We start from the raw sequence: 12,839 nt of genomic DNA, 5'->3' as shown, positions 1-12,839 counted from the left end.
TTAGGTTTTAATCCATAATTCAAAAATTTTACATTTCATCTTTCTACTTTGCATTCTCTACTCTCAAGTTAATAATTTCCTTATAATGATATATAACTAAAAACACTAAATAAGAAATTCCTTATTACATAATAATGGAAGGGAAAAATAAGAACTAAAGAAAGCTACTAATTTATGAACACTTTACAGTTAGCGTAAGATTCACTGTGACAAACGAACACTTTTATAAATGTCAAAGAATATTAGAAAAAACTTTTATTTATTTTAAATGTGATTTATTAGAGTCACAGGATAGGATGAAACTTAAGAATCACTTATAATTTACTGCTTGATCAAAGTTAACATAAAAATATAACAAATTATATTGTCAACTCAAACTGACAAACCACTTTCTAAAGAAGAACATTCTGCAGTAAGCTATCATCATTTTTCCTATGGAGTGTTGGCAAAGAATGTAGTTATACTGTGCCACAAACAGTTAAAAGCAACATTTTTAGGTAATTTGAATAAGATATACATAATTACTCAAAACAAATATTAGGGTTATTTTCTCTGAAAAGTTAGCTTGCAAATGAAAAGAAGAAACCCAAATCCGCATACTGTAATAGCCGTCCTCTTCAAAATTCTACTATTCCATGTAGATACTTCTTCCATTAACGGTATACGAGTTGGATCATTTTCTCGTTCATTTTGCAACTAATGTTTGGTATGGGAAAAATGAAAAAGTTAATGTGCAGTACAATGAAAATAAAAATATTTTTGATTTTAAAAAATATCAAAATATCCATGTTAATCACTTGATTTAGATGTAGCCTAAATGCAAGATTCCCGTGGAAGATTTAAAGTAAAGATTCAAAATCTTAAAGAACAGTCTTTCTTTCAACCAGGATACCACTGTAGTAGACTATTAGTTTTACATTAAAAATAAATGCTTCTATAGATTATTATATTTTAAAAACATGTTTTTATATCAGGAGATAAAGTTCCTTTAATGTTAAAGTTTCTATTTCTACCTATAAGGAACGACAGTCGTTTCTTACTTTGTATTAAACATCAACTGATTTCTTACAAAAAAAGTGAACCTTATTTAAAAAAGTATTGTTATGGCATACCTACAGTACATGAAATTCAACAAAAACTAGAAGATTCTATGCTAACACTAGAAGTATAATCCTTTATTTAAATATATTCGCAGGAACAAATGTTAACAAAAATTTCAGTGGTTCTTTTTGCACTTCTCAACAATGAAAGTACATGACCCAGTGTTTCTAAATTCCTATACATAGAACTTTCTTGCTAAAGAAGGCCTCTCAACTCGTGTGTGTGTGTGTGTGTGTGTGTGTGTGTGTGTGTGTGCGTGTGTGTGGGGGGGGGGAGAGAGAGGGAGGAGATAGTTGCTGGGGAGAGGCAGAAGAGTGAGAATGAGAAGAAACCAAAAGATCCTTGAAAGATAAAAAGAATCAGGCACATTTACAGAGTGATATTTACTAGAAACATCCTGTGCTGGAGTGGTGACATATGTTCAACATTAGCAAAAATAACTACTTCTCAAATCTACAGTGTAAATATTTAATTAAAAAACCCTGCAAAATTAATTTCTAATTTATAGTTGAAGATGGACTTCAATGCCAATCTCATTAATACTGTATTCTTGGTCTAACTTCCAAATGGCTTCATTCAGCAACAGATTCCTTTTTGACACTGATGCTCCATTTACTGAATCCTGAGACAGTCATTCCTTTTATTAACCAATTACTTAGAATGACCCTTTCTGACAGGAGCCTGTCAGTGTGTTGGTTTGAAAGAGAATGATGTGGTGTTAGAGTCTGGCCTTGACCTCTCCCACCCTCTCTCTTTGTTACCTCCATATACTTATCTATGATAGCTCATATGTTTCTTTTAAAAAAAGCCCTTCTGTTATTATTGGTAAACTCTAAAATATCATAAGCTTAACAGGCATGATAGCATACTCCCAAATCTGGAAGCCTCATAGTTCTCTAAATAAAATCTTATTTGGTGATTATTACTTGTTTAAGCCTAATCCAAAGAAAACCCAATGCACAGGCTTGCTGCAAAATTAAGATGTTCCTGCCCAAAGAACTATATCTGCTGTTATTATGAACCAATGAATATGTTTTCAAGGCCAGTCTTTACACAGAAATGTATAGATTCAAGGTAGAAAAGACCAAAGAAAAACAACCTTCCATTTAGCTAAAGAAAGCTGAAATTTTTCTCTACAGGTATACTTTATTAAAATAAATATTATGGTACCTGATTGAATTGTTCATGTTTTCGAGTCAAAGTTACACTCCGAAAACAGTGTTTCTTAATTTCATCCCTTTAAGAAAAATCTGGGTGCTTTCTTTCATCTTAATCCTCCACCCCACCTCCCCAAATGTTTTTAGTTCATCTTGGAGAAAACAAATAATTACCAATCCTGAGACAAAGATGTCTTAGGGAATTTCTTACACTAAACATTAAAGGTTGATGCTTTGCAGGAAGTATCTTTACACAAATCCTTCCAAATTTCTCTTGCATCCCCATGAAAAACACCATGCTAATAAGTAAAATCAGTATCACTTCCCTTCAATTCTTCTAGATGATGGATACAGTGAAGATGAATGGTGCTATAATTTTCATGTTGTCAGCAAATTCAGAAAGTATAAAATCATATTTTTGCATGAGAAAGTTCATTTGGGGAGTGGTGTGTATTAAAGGAACACAAAGTGGAATTAGAGAGAATTATTAGGAAACTAATGTGTAGCACAGTTGCCTGACATACAGGAGGCACTCTTAGGTTTGCTGAATGAATAAATGTCAGAGATAATACAACTTCTAAGATGCCTTTCTCTGGAAAGCAGTTATCGTCTACAAAAAATGTGAAATATATTGCTCATTTGCCCTATTTTAAATGTCTTTATCCCCCTATAGTTTTGTAGAATTTGCTTCACAATTTTCTGCTCATTTTTAAAAAAGACTCCTTTTGACTGAACATGTTATAGCTAGAATGACAAATCACCTGGAACATGTATAAAGTTTATTTTGAGGAAAATAATTTTGATAAAATGCTAATGAAAATATTAAATGACATGGGTTGATGCTATAAAAATTTAACGCATAATCTAATGTTCACATCAGATATTTCACAAAAACTTTATCGATATCAAATATATTTATTAGATGTGGAGACTCAGAAATGAGTTCTTTAGTCAAGTGAAAGTGTTGCCCTTTATTATCTACCTTCAACAGAGTTCTCTATTTTAGCAGCTTAGATTTTGTTATAGCCAGTTTTCTTAAAGGGGGAAAAAATCACCTGTCCTTAAACCAAAATACATACTTCTATATGAGTATAGGAACAAGACCAAAAAAAGCCCATACTCTTTTAAAAAGTTAAATTATAAAAGATACTATAAAGAGTCTAGAAGGGGCTTCCCTGGTGGCACAGTGGTTAAGAATCCACCTGCCAATGCAGGGGACACAGGTTCAAGCCCTGGTCTGGGGAAGATCCCAATGACGCAGAGCAACTAAATCCATGTGCCACAACTATTGAAGCCCACACACCTAGAGCCCATGCTCCGCAACAAGAGAAGCCACCACAATGAGACGCCCGTGCACCACAAAGAAGCAAAGAAGGGTAGTCCCCGCTCGTTGCAACTAAAGAAAGACCATGTGCCCCAACGAAGACCCAATGCAGCCAAAAAAAAAAAAAAAAAAAAAAAGTCTAGAAAATAGAAGGAATATTTTATCCACAACCTACCTCATTAACAGAGCTAATAACATTTCATTTTTGGTAGTTTTTTATATTCACATTTATATATGTAAATAAAAATTAGAAATAGAACTTCTTTAAAAAGTTGATATATACTTTTCATTATATTTTTCAACTGGCTGCATATCATTATAAGAAATGGTTATACCATAATTTAAATCATTCTCATATAGGACATTTACATACATATTATTTTGGAATCATTAAACTAGTACTATTAAAGATACAAATATTTTTATGGTCCTTGCCACATCTTGCCAAACTGTTTTTGAAAGTGGTTTAGACATCAGTCTCACATGAAAATACTGTGTTTGGTGAACTATAACCTGTAATGGGTAGGGTAATACATTCCCTGCTAATTTATAGGATGAAAATGATATATCACTGTTCTTTCAGTATGCATTTCATTAATGACCAACAAAGTTTGTTTCCTATGTATATTTCTTCCTTTGAAAACTGTCCTTTCTCCACCTGTCTAGTGGGAGCTTAAGCTGCTCTTGTCAGAACTGCTTCATTGTCTAACATATTATGCTGTAAATAATCTTCCCCCTTTTAAATTTTAAATATTTAAATACCTTCTGAATTAAGTCTTTTAGTTTGCAGACCTCTTCACTCAAGTCTTCAACATTACTAACCAGTTCTTCACAAACTGAAGTAAAATTCCGGGGAGAAGCCCATTCTAGTACTATCTGTTAATATTTTCAAAAGTTACATTTTAAAGAATGGAAAGCAACTTTTCACAACTTTATATCCACAAAAAGTATACATTATCAAACATTAAATTAAATTATATAACTGAAAAGCATTTTTTATTCAGGATAAATCCTGACACCAAAAGAACTCAATATTTTTATATAAATAGTCAAATCAGTTTCCTGAATGCATTTATTAAATATGCATATATATCACTATGGAGACTAATATTAGTAATAAAAATATTTATGGTGAATAAAGTCATGAAGGTTTTAAGAATGACATGATTCTCATATTAGTGTTATATAAAAATCATAGGAAAACAAGTGCATTAAATATTTTTCACTGTATACAAATAGCTAAAATCAAATCACATGAAAAACTTTACAAAAAAAGTTTGCTTTTACAGGTCACTTACACTTTCTCTATTTAAAATTTCCTTCATTAAAAAATCCTTATATTGATATGGTTTTTAATAACACTCAACACACTGTTTTGTTTCAACTTTCACTTGGGTCTCCTGTCACTTTATATTTTAAACAATTAAATTCCCTTTAAGAACAAATGGTAAGTTCAATACACAGATCAGTTTAACTTTTGGTCTGACTCATTTTCCTTTTCTTGAGGGCTAGAACACAAAGTTTTTCAATTAATTAGTATAAAAAAGTAATATTAAATAAATTGACTTATTTAGATCTTAGGTGATTTTACAGAGGATACAGTTTTACCAGATCTTTATAGTTTATTGAGTTATCATTAACTTATCTGGAATGTTCTCCAGCATTCATACTTTTCTTCATTTAATAACTTTTGTAGAATACCTTCTGAGAATTTACAGGCAACTCAGTAATAATGTTCTGTACAGCTGTTATTAAATGGCCACACTGTTTGTTTAATTTCAGAAGAAAGCTGAGGAACTCATCACCACTAAAGAGAGGAAATAAAGAGGAATCACTAATATGAACAATTTACTCCATTTTACTTAGCTAGTTATTCAATGTCTAGTCATAACATTTATTAGATTCTTTAAAAAAATATTTGTAGAATAAATTGTATTAGCAACTGAAATAGACTTTGAGCATACAAAGAAAACCAAGCATCCAATCTTGAGGATCTCAAAGTTCAGGATGAGAAGCAGACATAGAATTATAACATTGTTATTCACAGGGACATATGAAGAAGGAACATAAAAGTGCCAATATTTGAATATCTATTATGTGAAGGCACTGCATTAAGTTATTTTACATTTATTATTTTTTAAATTCTTCCCAACAACTCCTGTAAGGTAGATGTGATTAACAGTAGTTTGTAGTAGAGACATCTAAAACTCAGACATAATGAATCTAGTATAATGGGAATAGGGATTTAGTTATGCTTCATAGAGTTCACACTTGAACTGAGTCTGGAGCTTAAAAATAAGTTTGTCAGGTAGGTAAGGAAGAAAAGAGATTCTGGACGGAGAGAATAGCAAGTGCAAAAGAACAGGGGTAGGAGGTCTCCAAGGTATAACTAAAGGACAATTATGGGAAAGTCGTAAGAAAAGAGGCTGTATGGGATCACTTATTTAAGGAACTATCATGACATGCTAAGGAATGGAATATTATCTTTTGGATAATGTACAGTTACTAAAGAATTTTAAATAGGAAAGTAGAAAATCAGATTTTCGTACAAGAAAGTTTATTTGGGGAGTGGTGTGGATTAAAGGAAAACAAAAAGTGGAAATAGAATAATTAGGAGACTAGTTTAAGAAGTGTTTAGGAGAATAAACTGAAAAAGTTGGTGATGGATTGCACGTAAAAGAAAAGGAAAGGTCTAGGGTTATTCTAAGTTCTTTGGTTGCAGTGGAAGATGGCACTACCAAGCAGGGAAGTGAATTTGGGGGTGAGTGGTGGAGAAAGAAGTGGGGTGAAGAGAAAGCAATATAGCATAACAATTAAGAACACATTCTCTAGTATCAGGAAGACCTGAGTTTGAATTCAGCTTCCACAGCTTTATGATCCTGGGCAAACCTAATCTTCAGCCAAATATTTCAGTATCTCTAGAACTGTGGTAAAAGGAGTGTCAGGAGGACTGAAGGAGATAACATGTGAAAAGCATCCAGCATTTTGTCTAGTACATATATGGCATTTAAACAAACAATAATGATGATGATGGAAATGATATGAGACATGTAGGTGGCAATGACCAGTAAGTAGTAGAAAATGTCAGTCTTGTAGGTACTTATCCTGGGGTCCACAGCCTCATGAGGCTACACAGAATTTGGGGAGTTGGTGAACTTATATGGGGAAAAATTACATGTTTATTTTCACTAACCTCTAACAGAATTTCAGTCTTTCCTTCAATTATGAATATAGGCACAAACCACAGAAGTATTAGAAATGTCTATAATTTTGGTCACCAGTAGAAATCAAAACAATGGTCACGGAGAGGACCGCAAAGAAAAAAGATACATATTGTGAAGACAGGAGAGTTGATAGGGGTAGAAGAAAAAAGCTATCAAAGGAAAAGTAGCCTGAGAAAAAGAAAATCATGAGTTAAGGTCTGTTATGAAAGGTATTGAAGGGAATAGATTCAAGATGGAGGAAAAAAGTCAAGCATGTTAAATAATTAGGATTAGTCCAATGATTCCGACAATGAAGAGATACTGATGACTAGATTAGTTTCACAGACAGAAGCCAATTTATTGTGAAAGCTACAAAGAAACTAACACAGCCAAATAGAAAAGGGGACCAAGGATAAGAACAGGTAACTCAGAGGAAAAGAAAAGAGAAAATTTTAAATGGATAATAAACATGGGATTAAAATAAGATGTTATATTCTAGTGGAATGACAAAAATTAGGTAGATCATTAGTTTCAAGAGTTGACAAATTTGTGAGATGACCTTTCTGGAGAGTTATTTAGCAGTATCTATTATAATAAAAATTCACACAAAAACTAATACAATGGGACCAAAAGCTACTTCTGAGTCCAGATGAAATTCTTATAGGTAGAAGTTTTGACTATACACTGTACAAAGTTTCTTTCATGCTGTTTCTAGGAGGAAAGGTTATAAAAAGCAAGCAAGGACAACCTCTAATGAAACTTAATAGCAAACTTTTCTCTAAGACCCGCCTTTTATATAGTATTTTAATTTAAAAGAAATCTTTTTTCTTAGTTATTAGATTGAAAAATAAACAGTTTATACAAAATACTTTAAACTTTACAAATATTATATAATCAAGTCACCAACTATGAAAAGTATCTGATGACTGCTTTATAAAAGCAAATTGAAATAAAAAAATTTAGATAAGCTCTTTTTCTATCTAGCAAAAGTGGTATTTATGAAAACATTTCCAAAAAAATACAATTCTTCTTTATTACATTTTCTTTCTGCTCTTTGCTCGAGAAAGAACAGAACTTGAACATATTTTTTCTGGTGAAACAACAACAGTCATTACTCGTATTAATTTTTCTGTTTCTATGTAGTGTTTATATAAGGTATACTTAAAACTTATATTTTAGTGCTCTTTACTCAAATTTTATTTATTATCAGTGAAAGAATAAGTACTTGAATGAGTAATTCATTAATGCCCTATATATTTTTTATGTAATGATTCTTAAGGAAATTAAGATCCATTGAGAACTGTTATTCAAAATAATAGCAGGTATATTATTCTAGATAGTCAAAGCACACACATATATGTGGAATATAAACTTATAAACTCTTATTCTCAAGGAAGACTAAGTTAACAACTCAGTTCGAATAAACAAATACTATTATTAACAAAATTACATAGTCTTAATGGATGAAAGGAAAATATATACCTTTCTTGTGATGTATAATTTTCAGGGCCACTGAATATGGATAGGCAAGTTATAAAAAACACAACTCAAAAGTGTGCCTTTCATCATACACTGTGTGACTGGCTGCGCAGCCCCCACCCCACAGCTGTACAAACTACATACCTTTACATGGCAGCCCTGATAATTCTGTACTTATTTAAGGATTTCAAAATAAGCAGATACGGCATAGGTATGGTAGACTATATTATTTGATCAAATTGTCATGTCTTTTCTACTGAGCCAAATACTACCAAGCCTCTCTCTGCCAGAGGATTACACTTCATGCCCCAAAGACAAGAGGCTTGGCCATATGACTTGCTTTGGCAAATAAAATATGACTGGAAGTGACTACATAACTTTTGAACAGTCCAAGGTGGGGCTATTTCTCCAGCCTGTTTTCAGAATAATGAGGAGGAGATTCACTGCAGCTGATCCATGATATAGGCGATCAAGAAATAAACTTTGTTTCTGTAAGTTATTTAGATTTAGAAGTTATTTGTTACTGCAGCACAACAAAAGTGTAAGTTGACTGAAACAACAGGCCATATTTTTAAAATGTGAAGTTTATTAGGATAAAATTTGTACTTTAAATAAAGGTACTCCAAACAGAAGTACTATGTGCTCACTGTAGACTATCTGGAAAAACTAAAATTACCAATACTTTTATCACCCAAAGATAATGACTGGTACTATTTTTTTACAGAATATTTTCTTCTAGTACACATTTTCTTCAAGTATTTTTCATATGCATATATACAACTGGCATTATACCTCGCACTCCATTTTATATTTGCCTTTTAAATTATTATGAGTATTTTTCCATGACATTAAGTCTCAAAATAATTTAAATGACAGAATAAAATAATTATATCGATGTAATATAATCTAACCATTCACTTTAAGTTAAATATTTAGAGTTTCCAAGTTTAGAATATTTATAAATAGATGTAAACAATGTATTTTTTATGTGAAAATTTGCATCTATACAGATTTTTTTTGGAGGAGAAATCATTTCCTAAGTAGACATAATTTTCAGATGCTTTTGATACATTTAAGTAGATATCAGAAAGGCTCAGAGAAAAGGTCTGGGCAGAAACTGCTGAAAATGTCAAGACATAGGTGAAACTTAATATTTGTGTTCAAAATATCTCAAAGTAGTAATGAAATGGTTATTAGTATTTTTAGATTGCATTCTCTAATTCTGAAAACATACTAAGGCTAACTGTAGAAAAATGTAAATGTACTGTGCATGTGTGTTCCTGCAACAGACTATTTTATAAAACTGAACACATAGAAGAAAAGTATCTTAAAATAAATCAGTAGCTAAATTGTTGAAGTCACATTACCAGAAGATTCTAATCAATCAGTTCAACTTTTCCTGCTGTTAGTTTTCTTATGACTTAATGACTAATTTCTTCTTTAAAGAATGACTTTGAACAAATGGGAAGTAAAACCTTTTCCGTAACAGCATGTAAACAAAGTCTGTGATTTAATAACAAGGTCAAATTCCTGAAATATATGTCTGCCAGTTTTATTTTTTAAAAAATTCAGCAGTTTTAATAAGTGAACCATTCAGGATTCTGTACATTCTTTAAGTCTATTAAATCTCAACAGTGAAAATTCATAGAGGCAACTCTGACATCATACAAATAAGTTATATTAAAAAATTTAATTTGCAATTCAGTCATGTAGAACTCAGAATATTCCTTCATAGAAGCAATAAATTAGAAAAGTAAAGAAAATGAATAGATTCAAAGTTTGCTGATTTAAGTCCTCACAACTGAAATCCTTTACAATGTACTTTAAGAGATGCAATGTTATTTTGAAACAATGATGAGGCATTACTTTGAATATAGATCATCTTGTTAAAAGGAGATACAGTTAGAGAAAGGGAAATAATTTTGCAATAACATTTTAAAAGAAATCTGGATCATCTAAATTATCCCCTAGAAGACTTATCTAAATTTTAAAATGGTGTGGAAACTTATTATTCCTATGTTTAATTAATGTTTCTCATAGTTGCAATGTTAGTGTTAGGCAGGCTACACTACACTACTGCACTTGTAAGTATTATATTTTATAGACTATAACTTGGATGAACTTCAAGGAAATTAGGCTGACTGAAAAAAGCCAATCAAAAATGGATACATGCTGTACGATTGCATTTGTGTAACATTCATGAAAACATCATTATAAAGATGGATAACAAATTATCGATTGCTAGTTTTAGGGATGGGGGAGGTGTGATGGGAGCTGTGAAGGGGTAGTATGTGGTAGCATTGTGGTGATGGTATGTTAAGTATATTGATTGTGGCAGTGGTTATGAGAAGCTACACACATGACAAAATTGCATAGAGCTATACACACACACAAATGAGCACGTGTATAACTGATGAAATACAAATACAAACCAGAAAAATGTCAGTTTTCTGGTTTTGATATTGTACTATAGTTATGCAAGATAACTGGGTACACTGGGTGACACTGGGTGAAGGGTACATAGAACCTTTCTGTATGTTTCTGCAATTTCTTGTGAATCTAAAATTATTTCAAATAAAAAGTTAAAAAAATCATTTACTGTTCCACAATATATTTAAAAAATCAAGTACCATTATTTTCAAAATAAATTTTAGATTACTAATATTGCTACTAATCAATGTTTTCCAAGTTTATAATATTGAAAATGAACTTTATATACTGAAAACATAATTTCGTAAAGAATAAGGCTTAAGATAGAGCTGAGCTACATGAGAAATGCTTTCTTATTGCCCTAAGCAAAAATATTACCCTTTGAATCTTCAATCTGACATTTATATGATTTAAAGAGAGTAAGAGCTACAATATGAAAAGCATGGGATCTTTTAATTAACTCATTAAAAATGCAATGAAAAAATAAAACAAAAATATTTCTATGTGAGTTAAGAAGATGCATTGTTTTGCTTCTTGGTAAAAACTGACTTTATAAAGTACTTTCTACTTCAGAACACAGTATATCGCAAAATGAACTATCCATATCCCTGGCAAAATGATGGTGTTAATTAAGTAAAATAACTTGGACATTATCAAAATTCAATTAAAAAAGAAAGTTGGTTCTAAACAGTATTAATGTAAACCAGTAAGTTAATTTTACCTGATTTCCAACTTTGCCACTTCAGGTAATTCTCCAAATTTTATCTCTTCTACCTCTAGTTCTTTAAGAGCAGCCATAATTTTCTGCTGATCTCTACTGGTAATTCCATTCTAAGTAGAAATGATTTTAAAGTACAATAAGGTAGTCATACTTGAACAATATTCAAAATTACTGAAGAAGTTTTCTACTTGATTAATTCACATCTTGAAAAAAAGAGATACATATTGGAAAAAACCAAACTGAAAAATATACAAGTTTGCTTGTAACTGGACTGACTAGGTTACATCACTAAAATATTTAGATATATAGTGACTATAGTCAATTTTTTGCATTATATAACAATTGTGATGGATTCTAAAAACAAATTACTAGATTTTAATATATAATCTTTCCAGAAAACCAGAGTAAAATAATTTTTCCTTCAAAATAATATTTAAAATGTTATCACTGATTAAGTGAGAATTAAGTCTTCTTTTTGTCTATGTTCTACCTTTAGTATTAACTAAATTTTCTATCCTGGATTTAGCTAAGTAGTAGTATGGTTTGATTTTCAGTGATGTTAAGGATTTCAAGTTTCCAATGTGCTCATACAGGAAGATCATTCCTTTTTATGTATCCTACTTGTTAAAGTATCTCTGATATTTCCCACAGATATTTTCAAATTGTTACTTGATAATACTCATTAGCAAAATAATAAGTCTTGGTCATTTTGAGAACCTAGCAAAAGGCACTATTTGAAGAACATGTTTATACCCACATGTACAAAAAACCACCTCTTATTTCTAAGTATCCTGTTTTATACTGTTTTACAGATCTATTTCATGTTTAGAAATAAACCGCCAGTTTTAGTTGAGATGTCAAAACTGATCTGAAGGAAGAAAAACCAACTCTAAGTCTTTAAGTATTCTTTTTTTTAACATCTTTATTGGATTATAATTGCTTTACAATGGTGTGTTAGTTTCTGCTTTATAACAAAGTGAATCAGCTATACATATACATATGTCCCCATATCTCTTCGCTCTTGGGTCTCCCTCCCTCCCACCCTCCCTATCCCACTCCTCTAGGTGGTCACAAAGCACCGAGCTGATCTCCCTGTGCTATGCAGCTGCTTCCCACTAGGTATCTATTTTACATTTGGTAGTGCATATATGTCCATGCCACTCTCTCACTTTGTCCCAGCTTACCCTTCCCCCTCCCCGTGTCCTCAAGTCCATTCTCTAGTAGGTCTGAGTCTTTATTCCCATCCTGCACCTAGGTTCTTCATAACCTTTTTTTTTTTTTTTTTTTTAGATTCCATATATATGTGTTAGCATATGGTATTTGTTTTTCTCTTTCTGACTTACTTTACTCTGAATGACAGACTCTAGGTCCATCCACCTCACTACAAATAACTCAATTTCGTTTCTTTTTATGGCTGAGTAATA

General features: G+C 31.5%; 1 protein-coding gene across 1 annotated transcript in view; it reads right to left on the bottom strand.

The window, feature by feature from the left end:
* Positions 1-266: 266 nt before the first annotated feature.
* Positions 267-12,839, bottom strand: part of ASZ1 (ankyrin repeat, SAM and basic leucine zipper domain containing 1) — a 73,052-nt gene continuing 60,479 nt past the window's right edge. The window contains exons 10-13 of the mRNA XM_059074390.2: positions 11,416-11,525; positions 5,284-5,389; positions 4,345-4,458; positions 267-696 (exon numbers count right to left, since the gene is read on the bottom strand). Of these exons, the coding sequence (XP_058930373.1) occupies positions 544-696; positions 4,345-4,458; positions 5,284-5,389; positions 11,416-11,525 (483 nt within the window). The 3' untranslated portion in view covers positions 267-543. The remainder of the gene's footprint in view (positions 697-4,344; positions 4,459-5,283; positions 5,390-11,415; positions 11,526-12,839) is intronic.

This window comes from Kogia breviceps, chromosome 9 (genome assembly GCF_026419965.1).
Source record: "Kogia breviceps isolate mKogBre1 chromosome 9, mKogBre1 haplotype 1, whole genome shotgun sequence".
NCBI lineage: Eukaryota > Metazoa > Chordata > Mammalia > Artiodactyla > Physeteridae > Kogia > Kogia breviceps.
The sequence above is the reverse complement of the archived record's forward strand: the minus strand, read 5'-3'. Positions and strand labels throughout refer to the sequence as shown.